The following is a 25,429-nucleotide window of genomic DNA, read 5'->3' as shown; positions in this document are numbered from 1 at the left end:
ACACGCTTTATTGGGCTGAGGTGGAGATGTTTGAAATAGCTTTCAGTGGAGAGCTTAGTAAGACAAACACACACAAAATCCTCCTCAAAATCCCTCTCTTTCCTCTCTCAGTCGCCATGTTCTCCACCAACGCAGAAGAGTGACAATTGGAGGGTGTATCAGGTTCACAAACATTTGCCGTCCTTCCTCACACCCCATTTATCACTCTTGATTAGAGAGAGAGCACATGACAGAGAAAGAGTGATAAAGTGACCCAGACTGGGGGAGGCAGAGGGATAGAGAGGTTAGTTAATAAGGCAGAGGAGAGCGGACAGGGAGCAGAGGGCAGGGACTCGTGTCAGGTAGACTAATGGAAACAAGGCCTGGATCCCGACCCGTGGGGCCGCTGCTAACAAAAACCCACCATTGTCTGCCCCCGTCTCCTCTAAGCCCCTGGCTACACATACAGGCAGCTTCCAGCGCTCACACAGACACAGAAAGGAAATCTGGGATCTAGCCTCCTCGAGCCATAGTGGACAAGGAACATTAACAACAGCCCGCACGTTTTCAGGGCTGTTATGAGCTGCTGCATTTCACTGCGGCTTTCCAAGTGCAGCAAGTGAGGAATTGATTTGTTTGGAGTGTGAAGGCGGCGTGTCAGCTTGGGGAAATGTGTGAATGTGAGTATTTCTGTGAGGAGGGGGGCTACACGGTAAAACAGGAGCGAAATTGGACTCTGATACGAGCCAAATCGCTTGTGAGATGAAACAGACTACACCAAGAAAAAAAAAAAATCCCAACAAAACAACACAAGGCCCCAGAAAAGTGTCGAGCAAGGCAGGCTGGCACAAAAGCAAGAAAACAGAAACAAAAGAAAACAAACACACTTTTCTTTCTGCTCGACATATTTCAGACTGCAGATGACAAAACAACAGTGAGAGAGTTGGAGGAATCAAAATCAAACCGCCAAGTGTGTCTGACTGTTTCATGAATCCGTGTCGAAGCGGAGGCTCCACACCACATCAAACCCTGTAAATTCTCCTGAAAGCCTCGTCTCTCCCTTTAGCAGCCGGCGCTTAGATTATTGTGTGCAGCTAAAAGGTAAGTGCTGGGAGTGTCACACTTGAGAGTGTGTTTTAAGCACCATAAAGTATCAAGACCCAGATGGCTCATCCTCCCTGAAAAACATGTCCACTTTGTCTCGGCTGCAGCAGCACCTGCTCCCAGGATTAGGTCAGTGTTATGCCAAATCAGCAAACTAATACAGTGTACCTCAGCTGATAAGGAGCCCAGGGTACTTCGGCACATGTCCTGCACTGAACAGCTGATGAATCAATACCTGTATCATCAGTGATAGCCATGGCCACAAATAGATCTTTTTAAGAACACAGGGTGCCACAGTTTGGTGCCACAGATGGAATTTGTTTCTGTTGGGCTTCAACAGATGTGGACGTTTCAGGTTGAAAGCAGTGCTTACAGCTTAGACAGAGCATGAAGGCGTGACAAAAGTTTAAATTAGGGCTGTAAAGATTAATTGCATTAATCATGATTAATTAAGGTCTATAACTAATGCACTATTTTTTCAAGGCTAGTTGGTTATGGTATCAGATAAATATTGGTGCATTTTAGACACTGGTACCCACAAAGAACAACTCTAGTTTAATACTATACTGCCCCCATTCCAAATAGTGTTATTAATAGCAATAAAGTTCATTGGTAAAATATCAATATGACTTGATTTAGATTACAGCCTTTGGAAAAACTGAGCATAAAACAGCTACTAAATCTATGTAATCATTCTAAGTGGAGTTGAACAGGCAAATATCAGCCAGGGCCTGTATTGGTCTAACCCTGGTCGATAGGGCTGATAATACTCTGTACACACTTCTCCATGGGTCATGTGGCATTGAGGCAATCTTTCTATCTCCTTTCCAAATCAAACACCAATGAAATCCCAGTTCTACTGCTCAACCCTCAACACAACATCCCTAACCCCACAGCCAGGGAGCCCAGGCTCTGCTGAATGGAGTTTTACAGTCAGTCAGAGGCCATTAGGGGCCCCACCACCAGGGCCCAGTGCAGGGAATTCACCAGTAGCCAAAAACAACAGCCAAACAGATGACCGCTTGAGTATTGGAGTAGACCACACTGTGCATTTTTTTCCCCGTGCTGAAAGACCAAAATTCAGCCCCCATGTCCCAATGAATTACTGAGTGTCTGTTTACTAACACGGGGACAATTAATGGCATTCATGCATGGTGGAATACAGAACCAAACACTAGTTCTTTTTCAGCACTGTGTGTCAGGTTACTGCTTTCACCATCAAGGCTAATAGCTTGGCTCTATCCTAGCCCCCTTCAAACCTGACTCTCTGTCAAACATACTGCACCAGTTCCAACCTGTGGTATTGCTGCTAGACAGAGTGGCTCTGATAAGCCACTGACAGAAACATGGATGCAGCCACTGCAGAGGTATGGAGCTCAGAAATACTGAGCAAACAGCAGAAGTGGACCACCCATACAGAGATATCTGAAAAATCCTTATTATGGCAATGTGATATTTCTGTTTTATATGGGATTTTGTTCCCCAAGTCCCCCCCCCACACACACACACACACACTGGCTCATAATGCATGGATGTCCTTTTCCATCGTGAAATCTGAAGCATTTTACATCCGTTCTATTCCTGGCGAGGGCTTCTCCATCTTTACAAGTCTTTGTGAACTGCTTCCCAAAACGTCCAATCCATTACAAGCATGTTTGTAATATCCATCTAGGCTGACGACTGTCCCCTTGCCAGCGATTGTACATTATCCAAGCATCGTGTTTGGCCACAATCGCCTACCATCTGGCTTTGTCAATGAGCGTTACAGCCTCATCTGCAAACAACATTGGCTCTGAACCACTCAACGCAGATGAGCTTAAAACGTGCATAGCGAGGAATTGGGATCTTCAAACAAATGCAGGGTGGGGGAAGACCCACTCTCACTGGCAGAAGGACGGGAGCTTGGAATAAAGGATTAAAAACAAGAAAACCTGCAAGTGATCACAGGCGACATGCTTTACATTTCAGGCCTGACAGCAGTGATAAGAGGCTGGTCATGTATTCTCCAAAGTAAACAATGAAAATGCTTTCCACACTGCAGCTGGCTGCACCTCCATTGGAGGAGGAGGAGGAGGATTAAGATTAGACAGAAGATGTGATGAGAGCTACTGCTCTCCAGAGTTATCCCCTCTAAATACTTTTCTTTATCCTCTCTCAAAAAAAGAAAAAAAAAAGGCCAAAAACAAGCAGCCTACATCCATTCTTGCCAATGTCGCTTCCCTGTTGAGATGGGTGTCAACCTGTGTTTCACAAGTTGGTCAGCTAACCGCGGGGGCTGCAGCTTATCTGCCAGAAAGCTTTTCACTTGTCAGGGAGCCTCTGATTTCCTCACTCACTGTTGAAGCATCCGCGCCCCATGCAAGACCCTGGTTTATTGTGAAACAGTTAGTGAACACAGTATGACTACAAGCCAAGAGTGGTTGGGTTCAGCTATCAAGGAAATTTGTTAGCTTGCTTGTAAAAGATGTCTATTGAATTAACTGGAATTCTTCACAATGCTGAGCTTAGCCAAAAGAAATCATTATATTTATATTATCATAACCTTTTGTCTTGAAGAGTTATTCTGCTACCAAGTTTCAACACTGTGGAAGACTTCTTCCAACTATGCCTGAAATTGAAGTCCTGCACAGACAGAAATGTCAGCCGAGGTGAAGAGTCACCTTTGGGTCAAGGCCACAGGAAAAAAAATGCTTATGTGCCTTTTTGCTTCTTTCTGTTTCCTTCACAGTGGTGGTGAAGTGCATTAGGGGAGAAGAACCATGGGTGAAAAGGCCAGAATGACAGTAAAAAGACATTTATCATTTATCCTGCTCTGAAAAGACGGCACTGAAACAGCCTCAGGGGAGCGCTGGCCTCTGTTTTGTAAAGAAGAAGGCTTTGAGGCTGCACAGAAATGCTCTGCATTGATTCAATGCATTCACAGTGATTCTATCTTATACAGTAGTATCACCTTTGCATGTTCTAACTTTAACAACATAACAGCTCAAATATGCTCCAATGGGCTTTATAAACTCAAGATGCACACTGAAAGTGAAGCAGCAAAATGCTCTCCATGCCCCTGACAACTTCTCCTGAAAGCCTTTAGCGGCCTTTAGTGATTTTGTAATTGCTCCCTCTCTACAGCTAAAGCTGAATCCATATTCAGTCAATGAACACAGAGCTACACAATGGAGCCTAATCACACAGGCTTCAATAGGACTCACATTTTCTGTCACAATAGCTGATCACCACCCACAGGCTCACTGACACAGATGACAGGCACTGATGAGGCTGACTGACGGGTGTCAAACATCCTGACATGTGCTGGCTAACACAGACGAGAGGGAGATAGAAGCGGACGAGCAAGCAGGGTTTCCATTTGAAGATTGAACCAGTGGTGACCCAATCGCCTAAACAGGAGCTGATTTAATATTTCATGCACGCTGGGCTCTCTGCACCGTTTTCTAATGGACACAATGATGCTCTAAAGGCGCCACAGAGTGCACATGGGGATAGCATGACATATTAGCAATGATTTTACAAGCCAGCTAATTGCCGTGCATTGAACACCAGGAGCGTCTCTGAAACCAGGCAGCTTGTAAGAGCCTGTTCAGTCTGACATCACTTCCTGATTCATACAAAACCAAACAATTCCCTTCAGCAGCTTTTAAGGTGCCAGGCCAAAGAGGGATTGTGGGTAATGTGGCCTCGTCTCTTTGACTGCCTGCCACTTGACATAAATAATACATGACAATGTAATCGTAATTTAAAACGCTATAAATATTGAAGGAGAATTAAAATAATTTATGGAACAGCGCGGTGTAACAGGATGTGTGTGTGTGGGAGTGTTTTGTCTCCTTTCACTCCTCTCTTGCAGCGTACGGTGAAACGATGGGCAGCAGCGGTGCAGGCTGGGAATTCTGTAATTGCTTTTTCTGTCCCTGAAGCAGGCCTTCCTGCTTTAAATCAAAAAAGGCAATCTCTGTCAGTAATGGCTCAATTAATAATTAAACACGTGTCTTATCTCCGCCAAGCTCCCCCTATTTATTTTCATCTCTCCGACAGGGACGCCTGCACAAACAGCATTAGCACTATCAATAAAGCAGCATTAATATCAGCCCCTTCCTCCAAAAACAAATCAAGCAGCTCATAAGCTGGCCTCTGTGTGTGAAGGGTAATAAGCCAAAGATTAATAAAGAAACAAGACATCTTTTTGGTTTTCTCAGACTTCTTCAAAGTGTTCCTTTCCAGCTGAGCGTGTAAGCTAACCCATCTGCCTCTGGTTTTCTGCTACAAGGTTGAACCTTTTAAATATTTTAATTCAGCCAGGGGAACACATGAGTCTCTGTTCAGGCTCAGTAATGAGCAAGTTGTTGTTGGAAGCAGAGAAAAGCGTATTTCTGCAACAACACCAACCTCTGACTGTGACTGTAACACATAAGAGTCAAAATCCTAAACCATCAGAACTTGACAATAAGTGTTGTATCAATGCAAGGACACAAAACTGTGATTAAAAATGTTTGTTGAATACTTTTTTCTATTAGGAAGACAGGACTAGCTAAATATAGTAGGACTGCATGACAATGGATTTCTTTCTGCTACGCAAATATTTCCAAACTCATTTTAGCTGATACCGTTACTCTTATAAATCTCTCTATTGTGAAAGAACACCAAGTATCTCCTGGTCTGGCAATTGTTTTACATTTCAAGCTTGTAAAATGTTCAGGTCTCATAGAGGGCCTCTTTAAATGTGCAATGACCCAGGCAGCCACCTTTTCCTAACAGTACACCAGTATATTTCACCAATATTAAAGGCCGATATATCAGCTGTTACATATTGGCAGATATGTAATACCTGCTGATACTGAAATTGAGACTTTTAGGCTGATATCTGCTAACACAAGATAAAATGCCAATAATATAGTGTATCCCATTAGACACACAGTCTGGCCAACAATACCCGAAAATGCCCAAAGAGATATTGTCACAAAGGGGTCGAGCAGACACCTCTGGCCATCAGTCAGTGTCCAGGCCTAGCAAGAGTAGAAGGACCAGGAAGACCAATGACTGAAAGATACCAGGAATGCCACAGTGCCTTGTCCAGCAAACCCACTGCCCCATGCGCGAGGCCAGGTCTGCTGTTGATCTCAGCCTTGCGGTCAGTGGATTTGGATTACACTGCCAAGGAAGGTAAAATACTCTGCAGCCTCCACGCTCTCTCAATTAACAGATGTAGAAAGGACAAAATCCTCGAACGCCTGGATCTTTGTTTTGGCCCAGGAGATGTGCATTGCCAATATTTTAACCTCCATGAAAATCCATGATATTTCGCTACTGTATATGAGGTATGTCAGTGTATTCACAAGTATATTTTAAATCAGTCAAAGAGTTGATAGTGCATCAGTGCATTTTTATTACAATTTGGCTGATCAGATTAGTTCAAAGAAAATAACTGTTGAAAGTAAAGACAAAAATGAAGGACTTCTCATCGACTAAAACTAGATCAAAACTAGACTAACATTATCAAAGTTACAACTGACTTAAATGTGACTTAAACTGAATGATAGTGCTGGGCGATTAATTGTTGTCACAATTTTGGCTTCCAGCCATCATGAAAACAAGATAATTGTGATTGAATGATTACTGGGCTGCATGCCATGTGCTTGTGCAAATGTTTAAGTATTTGTTTTTTAATTTTTGAAACAAGAGTACATCACCAATACTCAACATCATGGTTAATTTATTTGCATTTATTCATAATAATCATGTTTTATTTATATATTCACTTTTTTACTTTCTTATTTCCATATATTGCTTATTTTTCAAAGATTTCTGAATGCTTAATTTTCTATAAATGCCATTGATGTAGAAGTTAAAATAATCAGGTTTATCATTTTTGTCACAATTGGTCAGCCAAACTAAGTAGCAGTTTGCTCTAAAGACTAAACTTTAAAAAGCTGCCAAAATGAACGCTGCACTGGAGGTCTGAATAAAGAAAGCATGCTCTGTGAGCTGAATGGACTTAGTCAAACTAACCACAGTAGGTGCTAGAGGTGAGCTTGACCAGACTTAGATTCCACAGCGGTGAGGTCTGCTTTCAATTCCAGCGCTAGCTAATCTGCCTGTGCGAAGCCTCCATGGCCCTTGTGTTTTTCCAACAACATGTCTGCACTCCAGTCATCCAGCCTGCCAGAAAGCCACACTCTCCATCTACCTCCACTCCATCCTGATTGGACAGCAGCGAAAAGCTGATTTGTTGGTCAGGGGGTCAACCTCCATTCATTATTTAATGGGCGAGAGGCTGCAAACAGTCGGGCCGGCCGCTGAGGTTAGTAATACATTACAGTGACCTGGCCAGAGGAGAGCTGCCTGGCCGAATACAAACATGCTTTCTCATCTACTTCACTATGCCGCAGCTGCCCTCAATCCCCCCCTGCCCCTGACCTTGCCGTTCCCTCTCCAATCTCCATCCTTCCTCACTTCTCTGAATCCAGCAGGTGAGTTTCATTTTGCTGTGGATGCGGAGCAGGAGCTGGGCTGTAGCTATGACTGGGCCAGGTAAAAGAAGACGAGGAGGAGGAGGAGGAGGTCGGAGCTCTTTTATTGACATGCAGCAAACAGCAGTGGTGGAACAAAGGCCACTCAGCACCTATTGAGAGAGCAGGCCTACAGACAGGGTGGTTGATTAGCGATTCGACACGGGGACCCTGGACTGTGTAGCACATAATGAGAGCTTAGGGAGCGAGCCATGAGCCGATGGGGGAAGGAGGTACAGAGGAGGCAGGCGGGGGTTGAAAGAGGCGAGAGGCGGGGCTCTACCATAAGGAATTGATTACCTACAATAGCAGATTGATATAAGAGCAAAAAGGCTCCATAGGAAAGAAAAAAACACCAAGAGTATGGGCAGATCCTAAATCCTTAAGCTACAGCATTGGTAATGTGTTTATACATAAACAGTTAGCGGATAAGCCTTAAATCCACTGCCAAGCTAAATGGTTTATGCATCTTTTTTTTGTTTGTTTACTTCTGCGTCAATTAAGCAAATTGGTCCGACATCCCTGACGAGCAGGAGAACTAAAGTGAGTGGGTTTTAAATTCAAAAGCTTCTATCTCCCTGAGCAGCACAGTAACCCTGCCTTCACCTTTCATGTGGCCTCAGAGAGATGTTAACAGAGTCAGATGTGCATGATGGGAGCTGTGCGTGTGCTTTTTTTTTCTCCTCCTCCTCTTCGTCTGCACGCTCTCTCCTTCCTTTGTTCCACCGGTCTAATCCAGTATGTGTGGGCCGGTAAGTTTAATGGAAACAATTTATTAAGTCCGGCTTAAAATGCCATCTGCAGCTAAGCCTCCCAAAGCCGCTAAGCTCCTGGTTTCGCCCCGGAGCTTGCTGTGTTCACGCTTACTGTAATGCTCTGTTTAAAATGAGCACAACGGGTCAAAATTAATCAGGATTACAAGGGCACAAATCCACTTCAGAAATGGGTTTTCAACCAATCTTTCTCCTGCTATCCCAAGATGCCCTGGGTCTTTCTGGTGGACTGCACAGCACACGGGTTTACCCTCACACCATGACAGGTAGCATCACAACAGGGCGTCAAAAAAAAAAGGCAGTTTCCTCACACTCAAACCTACATTCAACAAATCCACAGCAGATTCCGAAGTGTTGATCTTAGATATTTCTAGCTGGTGACAGCTAGGTGATAACTCTCGGCCGCTTCCATAGGTGCAGCACTGTGAAATGTTATAAGAAGGCCCTGTTTATCTGCTCTCTGAGGAGGTGCTCCGTTCATGCTCAGCAGCTACATTTAGCTTTCTCATTCGCCTTCAAGCAAGTGACAACAGTAAACTCTGACCTCCAATTCAATAAGAGTCGCCCTGAGAGGAGCACAAGCCTTCACGGAGCTTTTACTTAAACATGCCATCCTCCAGGAAATCAATAATTTGCAGGAGGTTTAAGACAGGAAATAAACAAAAACCAATAGCTGTTAGATAACACTCGCCCTGCGCTGTTCCTTCCTACCTCACAACCACCAACACAGACAGACATCCAGCACAACTTGTGCCAGCTCTGGGCTAAAAACATCCAGAGAATTGCAGTGTGCACCGTGTTATTAGAGATACTATTAGCTGAGGCTGTTATCAGCACCGTTATCTTGCATCTATAACAGGTTGTCAACAAGCTAGTGATAGAGACGACGAAAAGTAAATATGAGCGAAAGAAGGCGAGCATGTCTGGGTTTTGCCCAAAAACCATGTTCTGTGTGCATAATTACAGCACTCTTCCTTCACTGATTACAATGTTGGTCTTCCTCCCCTCTATTAATCCTGAACCGTTTCATTAACATGACAGACCGCGGGCCTGTGTGCAATTTGGACTAAACCTCGGTTGTTTGTAGCCGTAACTGCTCACTGAAATAAAGTTCACAGAGGAACGCGGGAAGAGTTAAAAGAAACACTCATTACCTTCAGAAATGTACAAGCCAAACATCCACACAGCATTATATATTTATGTGTGCAATAATGTTTATGTGCATCTGTCTGAGAGTCTCCCAGCCAACAGCTCGACAGGCCTGGTGATCAGAGGAAAACGGGCTTTTCATTGGTCCCTTAGGACTGTGAGCGAGACCGGTAATGGGACACATACGCTGCATTGAAAACTAAGGGAAAACAGCCTGTGGGCTCCTCTGTATTACGCTGAAAAAAAACAGTGTAGGCCAAAAACAAACAGTGTCCTAGAATCCATTACAGCACAAAACAACACTGGAATGGGAGAGAGAGCTGGATAATTGCAGATCTGTACACATGGCGTGAAAATGTCTTTGCCACCAAATCACTTCATCAAACTTGTTTTGGATGCTGCCTCACCCCACCTAACCCCTGCCTCTAATCGGGTGCCCTTCCTCTATAATATTGTTTCTTCCAAACAGGATCTGTGTGACAATCAGTCGGACTCTGATTGGATTAACTGGATGTAATTCCACAGTCATAATCCTCTACAGGGGCTTCCACTCACCAGCTTAAAAGGAAGTGGTGGTCGGTTAAAAACAAAACTATAGGTGTGACCGTGGCAGTAGTTCTACATAGCAGAGTGCATTCATGTACAGCCATGTTCTGTGCAGACACGCTGGGAAAATAAGTCAAGACTCTGACAGGTGACGACAGCACAAGTCCAGCAGGCCGGTGGAGAAATGATGGAGTCAGATGCGGTCTGGTTGTTTCCACAAAACACACAAGTCTGGAAGTCATTGTCAATGTGAGTGCTGGTTTTATGAGGCCGACGCTGGTTGCAGATCCTTGACATGACACAGACAGAAGACCTGGTTTCTCTACTAATGGTCTCTGCTTTTCAGCTCAGCAGTCAGACAGTGGTCATCAGAGCATCAGCTGTAGCTCTTACAGTGGATGCTCTGATGTCATGGTGAATAAGAAGGGATACGTTAAAACTAGGGGTTGAATTATCAGCCTGGCTGATTATCTGCATCAGTGTTTTATGTTACCCATTTGTGACAGTAAGTTTAATATTCTCTAGCCTTCTTTAAACAACTTTTCATTCATTTTTTTAAAATGCTCTTATTTTGTTGAGTTTTTTCTTCCTCATTGCTTTAATTCTTCTCACCTTAAACTTCACATATTCAATTTTAATGTCTGTTCCTTTCTTTTAATGCTTGTAATATTATAACTGTTCTATTTTTAACCCTGTAAAGCCCTTTGAATTGCTTTCTGCATGAATGGTGCTGTGTAAACACAGTTGCCTTGCTTTGCCTTTCAATACTCACCCAATGCCCCAGAACACAACACTATCTGACTGGCTAGATGTCATGAGGAATAAGCAATCAACGCTAGAGGCATGGTGACTAAAGATGGCCACATGTTAAACGGTTTTAAAAACGTGGGAGACCAAAGATACAAGGACATATTCAACTGATTTTTCATCTTATAATCCTCTGCACGCACATCTAGACCAGTGTTTCCTAAACTTGTTCTTCTGGTGACCCGCTTTTAAAAATGTACGAGCCATCACAACCCAATGACTTTGTTCTTTTCCGCTGATGGCCAGTGCTAGCTTGGATAATGTGATAATGTGGGAGCCCTCCATGTGGCTATAATGTGCACTGCACACATAAATGTCCCATTAAATACTGCAGGAAAGAGAAACTCATGTGGGGACCCAAAAAATTCTACCATGACCCAAGTGTGGGTTCTGACCCTAGACGGCTCAGCCAGACTGTGAGACCACACACCTGCTGACCTGCTAATGACCTGCATGATCATGTGACTTCAGAAGCAAAGCAAGCATGGAAGTCTATCGATATCCTCGGCTTGTCTCTCCACAAAGAGCTGTCCAGGCGTGTTACAGTTGCAGCAAAATCATAAAAAAATGAAATTAATCAGGATGAAATCCTGTCTGGAAGGCAGCTACAGTTGTGTTTTTGTTTCTGAATGGGGAGAGTAGGCCTGCATAGCTAACCAGTTCACTCGCTCTCATTGGTTGTTGGTGGTATTATGTCGGAGGCATTGCAACCTAGAATATCAAATGTGTTTGATATTTATGATATTTATGTTTCTGATGAGCCTCGACTTGGGATACAAACCCACATTAACTTTTATTCTGCCCATTTCTCCACAAATTTCAACACTGGATTGATATTTTCAACTACCGGGACTTTCAGCAAAGTTTGGGAGCACTACTCAGCACTGAGAAAGAAAACTGTCCTGCTGCAGCTGAAGCAAGGGTTATGATTGCATGCTACTCCTAGCAAGGCTGTAGTCTTAGCACTTTTAATCTGATGCACAATGCTGATTTGTTTTGAGCTTATGTCCCCCTGCAAGAACCGATGCATGTTTTTGCTCCATCCCTAATGGCGATGCAGGTCATCACTTCCTGTTTCCTTGCTGCTCACCCTGGCTGTTCCTCGTTTTGATAGAGCTAGTGCTACATTTTTACATTTTTCTTTTTCACATTAGTTATCAGCAATTGATCTGCTTAATCATTTGCATATTGCTTCCAAATAACTATTTTTGGTCTCATAAACTACTACTAATCTATGTCCCCATCAGGCCCAGGAAAATAAAAATTGCCCCCTAAAGATAAACGTTGATTTGTTGATCAAAGGCCAGAAGTTGATTTACATTGATGCTATGAACGCCACATTTAATACCAAACAGGTTAAAGTTGAACTCAATCAAGAGGTGGTTCAAAATGAAACAAAAACACACCAGGATAACCAAATCGAACTGGTCAACGGCCTTGATAACAATCGACCTAGTCTCTGCCATACTAACATATCATAAAGTAGTCATAATAGGACTACATAAGTGCTACATTTCCAATGCCCTAAGGTTTTCAAGGCTCACAACAAAAGAAGAGGTCAGCATCTAAAAAATAGTTCAACATTTTCTCTGAATTTACACCAACATGGTTTCTATTAGGATGACATTTTAACAGCCCAATGAGATCAGCTTCTGCGTGTCCAGTTCATCATGTAAGGATGCACTCATGTGGCCAAAGTTCGCACTGTTTTGATTTCTGCATCCTTCCCCCTCTTGCTAGTTTTAATGGCCCATCTTCCTGCTTCCTGCCCTGAGGGGATGTTGTCTACATGCTGCTATCTGTCACTAGTAGGCTGATCGTACTCTGCCCTTCCACACCTCCTGCAGCCAAATTACCAATGCAGCTGCAGCTGACACTTAATGCACATTTGATCTACACTGGTGCATGTATATGCTCTACTTACACGGACACTATAGAGGACAAAATCTCTAGAGATCATGCATGAACATGCTACAGCAAAGGCCTTATAATCCACATGTGCAAATGTGAACAAACACATACAGACAGGCACATACACACTGGGTTTGGGTTGTCTAGGGGGCTGACAAAGCTCTTTCTCTCTCTCCTTTGGCATCCATTATGGTCCAGGCCTGCTGTCAGAGAGCTTGTATTGCCTGAGGGAAGTTCCCATTTGTGGGAGCATGTGGCAGGGAGGCTCTAAATCCCCTCTAATGAACCAATATGTAGGAGGGCTAAGCCTTTGGTCGGGTCGTCCAAGAAACACCACTCTGCACCCAGGCAAAAAATGTATGCATATGTAGTCAGCAGACCTTGTTAATGTCTGCTGACATTTAAATCTGAATGAGAGCGACGGGATTAGTGCGGAGGAGATTTGGACTCATTCTCTGAACCCGACTGTTGTTATGAGTATGAATGAGGCGGAGGAGGAAGGAAAACAGCGTGTACTCTTACCTTTGGGTGTGGTGGGGGAGAAGAGCTTCTCTGATCCTACATCAGACACCTGGAAAAACAAGAAAACACACTTTTAGAGGGTTTGTCTGAAAAGCTGAATATGAGACAACCTGCAGAAGAAAACTCATATAATTAAAGGTTATTCATCAAAGTCACATTATGTCTGCCCTGTAAAACACTAAACCAGCCACAATTATGACCACAAGTCTACTCAGCATTATAGTCAATGAAAAGAGCCCAAAAGAGGAGCTCTCCCTCTACCTGATGGTCCCTGTCTGTCTTTTTTCCTGTGGAGGTAACATTAGGTGGCACTGTTGTGCCACCTGAAAACCTTCAAAGAATGCTGTCAAAGACGAAGGAAGCCAGCATGGTGGCTATGCAGCACCGGAGCACAATGGCTCCTGCATGCACATTTTCTCCTGCGGTGTTTTAACTGATGAAAAATCTCATGAATAGATCATTCACTGTAAAAGAAGCATCCTTATATTCACAATCAAAGACAATACATCCCCTATACTGGAAGTAAACAGATGATCTGACACCAACATGAGCTTTTGTTTGGTCTTAAACCATTGTGTGATGTTATTTCCAGTGAGCAGAATAAGCATGGAGGATTACAGTCCTACAACATTGAGTCTCATTGTAAAGTGATAATGGAGACGTCCAGACTAAACACTCAAAGGTATTTTGATCCCAGCTTTAGATGGATATGTAGATTCTGGCGAGCTCTGCCTAAACAAAAACAAACCATATACTTTAACAAACTGGACAGATGTGAAACTTTCAAACACTCTGACAGAAAGCAGTAAATCTACATGAAACCTATTATACTGCAGCAAACCGTCTGCATGCTTGAAGGATAATATTAACAATGGAAATCCTCCTCGGCGTGTTATACCCACCCTTATAGGGGGTTCTGTTTAAAGCTACGATTTCCCATTGCTTCAGATCTTCTCATCTGCACACTTGTAAAAAGCTGCAATAGCCGAACATATGTTCCTACCAAAGGGCCCAAGTGTCCTTAACTGCCATGCTTGTATTTTATGCAGCACAAAGGGAGCATATGTAAAGAATGAACAGTGAATCAGAGTGAGTGCAAGAGACAGAGACAAAAAGAGACAGCAAATGATTTTGTAAACACAGATGGCTGTCCTTGGCACGCGCGTTAGTTCTTCACAAGTGTTTTGAGGACGTCCTCTTCTTTCCAAGACCTCCCTATTCCTCCTCCACTGCCACTGTGTTACTGTTCTGCTCAGTGTTTGTCTGTCTGTGATGCCTCATCTCAGAGATAAGCACAACAACAACGCAGAGGGAAGGGATGATTCTACCAACGGTTTATTTTATAGTGGCTGTATATTTAAATTACAGGAAGAACATGGAATAGAAGACAATAAAAAAGAGAAACAGTTGTGTTCACTATAAATATGAAACATAACTTTCAGGGTTGTTGCATGTATTACCATTAACTGAAGTCAACAATAAGTACATTTTTAATACTTTATTTTCTCTTTCAGTACACTTAAGTCAAGCCATTATAAAGTCTCCCTGCAGCCACAATAATGTAATGATGTAAAATAAGTCCACCACTGCACCTGCACCTTGTGTTATTCTGTTCTCTTATTTCCTTTCAATCCATAACAAGCTCCTTTTTCCATCCTTAAAGTCATCCTTTTTGACCTACCTTAACCTCCTCAGACCTTAGCTTTTGTTTGAATTCTTTAATTTGAAGTTCTTGGTTTATTTTCCTTTCCAAAATCCACAAATATTCCCTTAAATTTCAAAGAAATTACCATAAACTTATGTAAGTATTCTTAAAAATTGTTTTTAAAGTAGCCCATAAACAGTGCCCCAATATTTCTTCAAACATTCCTCAAATGTTTTAGTTAAACTTTATCGTTAACCCTTAACATTTCAATAAAAAATTTCACATTTATTCCTTAACATTATCAAGCAAATTCCCCTTAAAATTTCTTAGCAAATTCCCGGGCATCTATGAATACGTGCCCTTAAATTCCACGAAAAGTTGGAGAAGTCAATCATCAACCAAACATCAAACAAAATTCCCCGATGTTTACAAAAAATTCCTGAAAATAACTAAAAATTTCAAAGACAATTCCCCTGAAAAATTCGAATCAAATCCCCCAAAATTACAAATAGATAACTCAAATTTACATGAAAATGTCTTCTAATTACCAAACAAATTCCCCATGAAAATACAAAAAAAAAAAAACAAAAACAAAAACAAAAACAAAAAAAAATAAATTGAAATTTCCAATAAACCTTCCCCCCTAAAAACTCTCCAAAATACAGAACTATATCACCAAAATATCTATGAAAATTCCTGAAAATTTCATTGAAAATTATCTCAAAATTTCAAGCAAAAACTGTAACTCCAGCAGACATTTTTGAAAATCATCTAAAAAGATCTACTAGCAGCAATGATTACCAAATATCCTGTATGTACTTGCAGGGTCTTAGAAGGTTAAGTTCTTTATTGTCTTTCAAAATAAAAGCAGGTTTGTATCCAAAACAGGAAGTCAATCACTCTTTAGGGATGTGTGATTATGTCAGCATGATATCTGTTATTTACTGCTGATATATCAGCTGGTTTTTTTGCCTTTATTTTGACAAGACAGCCAAAGAGAGACAGGAAATATATATAGTGAGAGAGTTGGGGGAAGACAAGCACCAGACAGACTTAGAACTCATGAAGAATTGGAATAACCTGTAACCAGTGTGTCGAGGATCATAGCCTCTGTTTATGGGCGCCTGCTCGACCCACTGAGCTTAACAGGCGCCCGGGTTTTTATATTTTTGAATGCATTAAGATATTTGCACTGTACCTATGTACATACCTGCACAGCTTTATGTTGACTCCATTGCACATTTGGCATATCTAATGTTCTTTCTATTTGAATTTTACAATCTGTACTGGTTTAATATTTTTAAGGTAGTTCCCTGACAGTAGGAGTGCTGCTGTTTCTGTATGGTTTCACTATTCTATCCTGCTGCTATATATTCCGTTTTTGCTCCAAAACAAAGAGACCAATCCCCTGTAATGTAAACCTCTGATGCTTTACTTTGATAGCAAAAGCTGCCAGGTAAATTGATATTCTCGTGTCTGATAATTTTACATTTAAGATTAACGATATAATTACTGGCAGAGACCCTTACCATCTGCTCGAGCTTATATGTTAATACAACAGGTCTGTAGTTTTGTCAAACACTCAGCTGTACAGAGATGTTTCCTCTTACAGTCGACTACGGAGGAAAGACAGAGTGTTGTGCATTGCCCCCTTTCAGTCTCCCAGAACCGGGGCGCCAGGCTACAACACAGGCTCTTTGTTAGCTTTGGATGACATTAAACGCTCCAGTACCAAGCCTCAGCACTACAGCAGAGCACAACCTCAGCCTTGAATCACAGCCCTGGAGGCCCTGGAAGAAAAATATGGTCTCAGGTTGAAATGAAGCATGTCAAATGGACACGGGAGCTTGCTCGGGGACTTGCTTTAGTGTGGCATGAGGTCACAAAAGCTAAAAAACAACAACAACATGATAGGTGATGCCATAACTCAGAGTAAGAGTTAAAACAATTCTTATGAGCGGAGAGGTTATCCAGAGAGTGTGGCAGACACAGCGTTCCTGAGAAAGGGAACAGAAAATGCTGTGTTTACCAAGTGCCAAGATTACCCACTTCTCCTTATTCTTATTCTGGCTGTTTGAGTGTGCAATGAGCTGTTTTATATTCCAAATGTATTCCAAGGAACATCAACAACCAATATTTAGGCTTTAATGCTGCGTTTTGCACCTGCCAAGTCTGCATGAGTCATTCGTATAATCCACAATTACAAGGCCAGCTTACAAAAGCACTTCTTTAAAAGGCATGTCAAAGCAGAGCCCTGATTTGGCTAGCTGTTGTTTTTGTAGAATTTTCTGGGTTTTGCTGGTCAAGTTGACATTTTTTCATGGGGCTGTGCTGCTGGCAGTCTGAGCCGCCTGCGGTTGTGGTGTGCAGAGGTCATGTATAACAAATTCTTCACACTCTCTTTGTTGAGGCAACCCTGGCTGCCATTAAAAACAGACGGGGAAAGACGAGACAGAGGGAAAATATATGTCGAGAAAAAGAGACAGACAAAGGGAAGAAAAGAGGAGCAAAGGCCAGGTTTTCCAAAGGAAACAGGGAAATTTAACCATTTAAAAAAAATAATGGGGGAAATTCAAGCCACATTGCCTGGGAGCCAAAAGCCCTTGGAGCGGGCCGCAGGAAGCCTGACCTTTGAGGGGGCCGTCTGCTATCTGAGCCTGGGGCTTCAGGGGCCTGGGCTCCTCTCTGGAGGGCCGTCAGCAGGCCTCAGCTTTCCTTCCCTATTCTATTCATTAGCCATGCTTTATGATTCAGCTTCCTCTGAGCCACACAAGAGCTCCCTGAGGAAAGAGACTGCTGGAGAGAGGGAGAAAAAAGGGAGTGAGACCGAGGGGGGGGGGGGAAGCAAGAAGGAGGTCATAGGGCCCAGCCGGGGCCCAGCTCTCAGCAGCTGTGAAATCCTTCCGTTTCCTCGGCAGGCGTAAAAGGAATGAGGGGGAGAAAGAAAAAGAAGGAGGCCAGGGAGGGAAGTGGGCCAGTAAACCCACCATCAGAGTGAGAATTCCCTAAAGAGCCACATGCAGAACCATAATTCCCAGATTTAGGGAATGCCAAATTACAAATTACACTGCTGTTTGTTTTTAAAAGTCCCCAACTTCCCTGAACACCAGTGACTTATTGGCTGCATAAATCTCCTGATAATAGCCGAGCCGCAGAGGGAGAGCAGAGAAACAGAAACCCTCAGCAGCAATAAGTGAGACATTTACTGCAAGGCAAAATACATTTGCTGTCACAGCAAAGACGCAAGGGGGGAGAAAAGCAAATTTTCCATGTCCACATCGCTTTTACTAAACAACACAGCAAGCTAATTAATTTAGAAAATATGAGACAGGCTTAATTGCAGTTTTTTATGTTTTAAAATGCTTCCCTGTTTAATTCAAGCACAATGGGCAAACTGAGCGAGGCGATGCTGGTAACAAGGGAAGGCGGTATAATCAACAGAATGACCTTCAGGCATAAATTTATGAAAGGCATTGATCAGTTAAGACTGTGATTTCACCAAGACAGGAAGGTCAGCAATTACCCAGATTCAATTAACCTCATTTAGTAAAGACTGCTAAGAGACCAATTTCTCTCCTCATAACCCCCCCCCCCCCGACTTTATATCAAATGATCCCCAGGCCATCCATCTACCTTTGATCTGAGAGCTACTACTGCATGCCAGGCATTCCTCAGAGCTGAGCAAAATACCTCCAAACAGGAAGACATCTTGCAGCCAGAGGTTAGGTAAAGCCAGACTAAATAAAACCCAACACCTTATACAGTCACATCAGAGCCAGGCAGGTAGCGTCCGCCCCCCTCCCTGCCAGGGCAGTGATTTTTTTACACAGCGCTATCACAACAGCTGTAGCGTAAAAACAAAGAAACCTGTCTGTAGGCTTTGTTGTGGGCTCACGCCTGCTGAGGCTGTAATTATAATTCAGTCCTGAGTCATTTGGCACCTGCTACGTTCACGACAGACTGTTGTTGGGTAAGTGGTGAGCTGGCTACTTTTAACACTTAGACACCACAAACCAAGTAGGAGCTAACAAGTTTTTAAAATCATATTGATCCCACTTGAAAAGGACACAGCAAAGATTGGCTGCTCTGCACCAAAAACACTTAACGAAAGGTGAATTATACAAAATGATGAGAATCAACTTGACGCCTATGAGTGAAGATATAACCACAGGTATGAGGTCTAAGAGGAAAGGTAAACTGTTTATACTAGGCTTGTGAAATGTCTAAGTGTTGGTCTTATAATGACACCTAAAGTAAGGCTTACTTTTGACAGTATGACACTTTTAATGCCATGTCTTTATAAAAATATACCATCTTTGTGAATTTAATGACTGCTAGGATCAAAAACTACAATACTTCTAGTCCATAATACAGATGCAACAGAGAGGATTATGGACCACAACATTGCTAGTGTTTTTGTGTAGTAGTAGATGTAGCGCTACTGGTAGTTTTTTACTCAATCATTGTTGGCCATCTATCCCAGTAATGTTACATTAAAATACCCTGTGGAATCAAATTGATCAAAAACGTTTAGGTTCAGCTTCTTAAACTTCTCTGTTTCACACAGATATACTTGAAGGCAACCCTTTTAGGGAACCCTGCATATAACGACAAGGGTTTCTTTGGTTTGGATACATTTAAAAAATAGTTTCCCATGTAGGCTGCCATTTTTGTGCAATGCATTCTGAATAGTGATGTCCTCTTGCTGCATTGTTATACTTGAAGTGAACAGAAAAACATGTTGCACGCTGCACGGCTCCAAAAGTCCAAATTATTCATTGCACCAAAGTAGTGATGCTTCGAGCACTGCTGCTCTTCTTCACACTAAAGTCCATAGCGCCTCATTATGTACAGGTGCTGGTAATCACATGAACAGTCACATGATACATATGTCGTCACATAAGCAAGTTACAAAAGAAAATAGCAACAAATAACCTGTAAACATATAACCCAGTGACCACATGTGACAGCAAATGTTCAAGATGCTGTGCTTCATATTTAGCATGTTGAGACTGCAGTTAACGAAATCTACATTACAGGTACTTCTTCCTCAATGTCCTCTGAGAGTTTTCGCATCCTAAAAACATTTTGTTTTTAGCAAAAAGGTTTTAAGGCTGACCCTCCAGGAGAGTGATCTCATTTTCTTCTTGCAGTTTCATCCTAAGTTTCTTTTACATTTTTAAAACCAAGTCGTTTTTTAGCAAAGAGGGCAACGAGGAAGAAGTAATTGTACTGTAGATTGAGGTGAGGACATTTGAAAAACTGTTGGAAGAAGAACAATGCAGACGGATGACACTACCCAGCATGCATAGCACAAAATGGCAGTCTACATGTTAATCAATCTATCTTTTTATAATATACTCCACAATGTAGAAACCTAATGTGTTTAAAGCCACATTTACATGGAAACAATCCACCCATAACGGAATAGTTGGCACAGTTGCTGTGCAGGGATCTGCAAAAATGTCTAAACCTGCTTTATTTCACCTGCCAGGCCATGTGGTTGGGATTTTGTAATGAAAGAACTAGGGCTGTCAATATGCTTAAATTGTGATTATTTAAGGTTCATAATTAGTGCATTAATTTATTAATGGTATTAATCCCATGCTATATTGAACCCTTCAGCACACTTTGGCAGAGCCACTGCAGCATCTGTGATGTAAAGTAAATCCATCACTGCTCCTTAATGTCTCATCTCAAAGTTCAGCAGATAAATCAAGTCATCTGCACCTTGTGTTATAAACTGTTAACTTTTTTATCCTTCCTTTTTTCCTTTCCAGTTCATAACAAGTTTTTTACCCTGTGGTTAAGTTCATGCTTTTATTGTCAATCCAGTGAAATTCCTGATTTTCTTCCAAAATAAAAGTAGGTCTGTATAAAACAGGAAGTCAAATTTCCTTGTTCAATACATTTGAAAAAAATCCAAAATAAAAGAAACATTTAAATGCAATTTTAGAACATCGCAAAAAGGTGAGATTAATTGTGGTTAATTACAGTAATTTTGAGATTCATCTTGTAAAAATTTGAATTGATTAACACAGAAACAGCATGCACATTGGCACATGTGCTTGCTTCCTCCTCACTGATTGAGATGCAAACATACAAAAATGGCTAACGCATAGATGAAAAAAGTGAGCACAGATGAAGAAAATGTTGATTGTAGCAGACCTGTAGACCATTACAGTCCACCTTCTCACACATGGCTATTGACATGAACCTTAGATAGTCTACAATAACGTCTGTATGTTGGCAGTTTACAGAGACACAGAGATGGTGCCATTTTCAAAAGTTTGCATTGTCGGGCACCAAAAATGATTTGGTGTGTAAGCAAACAGCAAAAATGCAACACAAGGTTTCTGGCTGCAAAACTGTCATGTTAATATGGGCTAGAAACACCATGACAAACAAAGTTTAGAATATTTCCAACACGAGTAACTTTCCAAAAATTATACACATCAAGTAAAGCGGCTAAAATTAGTTACAATCAAGTTTGTCTTTCCATTTTCATCACACCTGTTCCTTATGTCTGTTAATCATCTTATTCTAAACATTTTCAAGCAGTAAAGTGATCTTTATCCTTCTGACCGATACACAACCCTGCTTTATATCAGACTTTTCTTTTGTTTTCCTTTTAAAAATATCCCCTTCCTCTCAGCTTAAACTTTGACACAAGCTCTGAATACAGTTAGGAAATTAGCCATTTAGACATTTTGCTTGTGTTGGCCTGCAATTTTTGATAAAAGATAAACAAGAAATTACCAAACACTGGAGGCCTTAGACTTGTATTTTTGTTGCCTTGGTATCAATATTGTTTGAGATTTTCTACTATGACACTGAAGTTTCAAATTCTGATATCCTGACCACCCAAACTGAGACTGCTTCATGCTGTATTGATTTGACAGGACACGGCACCAGCGGATTTATAAGGAAGCATGAAAGAACAGTAAAAAGACGAGGTGGAGGGCAAACAAGAGAAGAACTGAAGCGGGTGTGAGGGCACATGTCCCTGCACAGACGATCAGGTTCTCAATTACCCCGGCCGAACCTGCCTGTCCATGAATCCACGGCACGACACCAACCACCTACACACACTCACACACACATTTTAATTTGCTTTCCTGCTCGGTGTTTCATCACTGTCAACTTCCTCCTTCGCTGCCCTCGTCCAATTTTCCATTTACTGTCACAACACGTCCTGTGATGCTTCTGTTTTCTTATCATCTAAATCGAAACTGTTAAGATCGTCTTGTTGAGAGTGTGCTAATAGTTGCCCTGGGAGTAGACTAGACATGCATTACTCATGAATTAATATCTTACTGAAGATCTGCAAGAAACACACTGACATGGCACTTAAAATGCACTAAGATAGTGCTGAAGATAAACTCAGGCAGCTATGAAGATATAGCCGACTTAAAGGGCTTCAGAAATGACAGAGTAGATTTTACATGTATTTTAAAACAGTATACACTAAAAATGTGTTTGTAGTTCCATTTTAACACAGTTTTGTACATTTAGATGTATCAAAAATAGATTTAACTTGTAGCACATTTCAAACATGTTGTGTACATTCAAAATCAGATGAATTTAAGTAAACTTTGTTTGATCTGGGATATATCAGAGAGCGTTTTTGCTCATCCTTGAAAGTTTGACTTCAGACTGCTGCACTCCCACTCTGTTGGGGGGAAAATGCAGCTTGTTGGACGCTACCAAACTACTTGGTCAAGAAATCAGCTGATACTTAAAAGCCATTTTATTTCAAAAAAATAACATCACCACCACAAAGCTACTGAAAATGTAGTAAGGCAACTAATGACAACATTTATTAGTGACACTACTGCAGACACTGGATCCTTATTCTTTACCTGCCTGCAGTTAGCTTCTAAGGGGTTAGTTACTCCTTTGCATGACTGTGCACCAATTGTATACGAGTGGTACAGGTCCCAAACATTACAATCACCATTTAGACCCCCTCACTTTGACCATGTCACAACCTGGTCAGACCTGTCTGTCCACACTGTACTGTTTCAAGACCGCTTTCAGTCAGATCCAGTCAACCTTTTCAACAGTAGAATGATTAAACTAATGAAACTCCAAACTATGTTTTACTGCTTCCCTGTAATCTATTCCTCTTTTTAATTGAGAGAGTCCTGCTTTAGAAAAACTCCATGTTGTGTTTTCACTGCAACCTGTGGCCTGTATGACCCAGGACTACCACTGTGTGCATCTCCAGTCTATCAAAGCTGCACGTTGCAGCGCTGCAGGACCAAAGAATTCAAGCAGTAACTACAGAATCTGGCCCAGGTTGCATTAGAAGATACAACTGAAGTGCTCTAAAAACATAAACACAGGTAAAGCCATCGTTCTGAAATGGAGTTGGAGAAGAGTAGAGTTGCTTGGCTTTGTCTCTTTTATTTTTGTCCCACTGACCTGCTGAATCCAGGCTTGGCTACACCCCATCATGAAATTCTGTCTATGTCATTAAGTGAAACCGGTTCTGACATTTGTCTGCCATCAACATGGAGTATTTCATTCTTAAATTTAAATGGATATTTTAATTTGTTATTTCTTTCAATCTTCCAGCCTCGCTTGATCTTCTCCTTGCTGAATTGGTGTGCAGTAGTTCGGTGTTTTGTTGATTTTTGCTGCCTATCAAGATGTGCTACCTTGCCTTTGTGCACATTGGGTAAATGGTCAGGGTTAGGGCGAGGGTTCAGGGTAGACTCTACTATCGTTTTAAACTGTGGTAGCAATTTTTGACGAAGCAGAAATAGACAAAACACCGGAATCTGGCAAAAATAGAAGTCCTGTGTCTCTGCCACAGTGGGCTCCAGCCTGCGTGAGCCATGACGGAGCAGAGAGGCAACTCAGCAGAGGCGTTGGAAGCACTCTCACTGACTAAGACTGCAACCTATCAGCTCTATTGACATGACGGAGCAAACATGTATCTGATGGAATTTAGAGGGAACAAGATATCTGGAAAGTGTCTGGACACAGAATTACCTGAGCCCTTGACTATTACCACAAGTCTGGCTTTTATCTTAATGTTGGTAATGAACTCATCTGTTGTAGCAGTGTCATTGTTTGGTTAGCAAAGCGGTAGTGGTAGCCAACAGCTGAGCAGGGGGGGCTTAAGGAGTAACAATAAGAAACTTCTAGATATTCACGCCAACAATCACCTGCTTTGACATGTTTGTACCCCCAGAAATTAAGACTGTAGTTAACCAAAGAAAAACTTGGATGACTGAAATTACACCCACACAACCCCCAATTGATTGGTCATTCAGATTATTGTTTTTTAATCTCATAATCTTTTTAATCTGTGACAGATTCCTCATTGCACCCTTCTAAAAGTCTAAATGACCTTTAAAATTAACATGAGCTATATGAAGCATTATTGATTATTCTTATCCTCATTATGTTGTGCTAAAATAACAGCTGAGTCAGAGATGATCAGCGAGCTGCTGCCTTTAATCATGTAGTTCCCACGATCATGGTATAACTTCAGCATCATATGGCCTACAAAATATCCTCAGATAATCGTTTGTATTAGGCCCTGTCCACACGGAGACGAAGACGATATATTGCCGTTTCGTTTTAAAAAAGTTTTCCGTAAAGGTAGGATCATTTCAGGAAATATCCGCATATACGGAGCCACTGAAAGTGACTTAAAACGTTGTAGTGCATATGCCAAGCCTGTATGTGGTGCTGTATTGCTGCCACGGAGATGCACCAAAAACAGAAGAAGAAGATCACAGAAAACAGACACAAACTTTCTTCTAGTTGCCTTTCTGGTGTATGCAATTCGCAGTGGTAGTAAAGGAGCGTCAGATTTTGCGGTAAAAGCCATAACAAGCTCAGTAGCTTCTGCAGCACGAACACAAACCTGTAATCAGCCATTGTTGTTTTGGTCAGACCCGCGCAGGTGTCTTCAGTGAGCTACACTGTGTGTGACGTAATCGTTTCTGTGTGGATGAAACACCGATACAACAAAAAACTTGTGTATACATTCATCTCCATGTGGATGAAGTATTAGTTTATAACTATTCACAGGAATGCTTGTTCAAGTGGAGTGTAATTTATGAGCATATATCAGACAGCATGCAGTGTTTATTTACTGAGGTGAAGAGAAAAAAAGGCAGTGGGTCAGGACTAAATGACCAGAAGACACCGTCTTTTCTCTCCTCTGCTCCCTGTCCATGACAGTTACTAATGCAAACGTGTACACAGCTCTGACCCCGTCAGGCCGCAGGGGCTGAGGCTCTGACGGGGGCAGAGCAGAGACACTCAGCAGTGCCACTTCAGTGCAAACTTCATCATGAAGTTTAAGACGTTATTTAGAGTATAACTGCTGCGAAACAAGCCTCATAGCATAACTACCTAAGTCATAGTTGAAGGTTTTCAGAAAAAAAAAAAACACATTTAGGCAAGCATACAAGATTTTTTTATTTACTGTAACAGGAAGTTCAACAAGTTTCTTA

General features: G+C 41.9%; 1 protein-coding gene across 11 annotated transcripts in view; it reads right to left on the bottom strand.

Moving 5' to 3' along the window:
- Positions 1-25,429, bottom strand: part of fbrsl1 (fibrosin-like 1) — a 482,412-nt gene that overhangs the window by 39,033 nt on the left and 417,950 nt on the right. For all 11 annotated transcript variants that reach the window (XM_041786873.1, XM_041786864.1, XM_041786872.1 and 8 more), the window contains one exon: positions 13,307-13,355. In XM_041786873.1, the coding sequence (XP_041642807.1) occupies positions 13,307-13,355 (49 nt within the window). The remainder of the gene's footprint in view (positions 1-13,306; positions 13,356-25,429) is intronic.

This window comes from Cheilinus undulatus, linkage group 5 (assembly GCF_018320785.1).
Source record: "Cheilinus undulatus linkage group 5, ASM1832078v1, whole genome shotgun sequence".
NCBI classification, from domain to species: Eukaryota; Metazoa; Chordata; class Actinopteri; order Labriformes; family Labridae; genus Cheilinus; species Cheilinus undulatus.
Note: the sequence above shows the minus strand (reverse complement) of the source record. Positions and strands in the feature narration are given on the sequence as shown.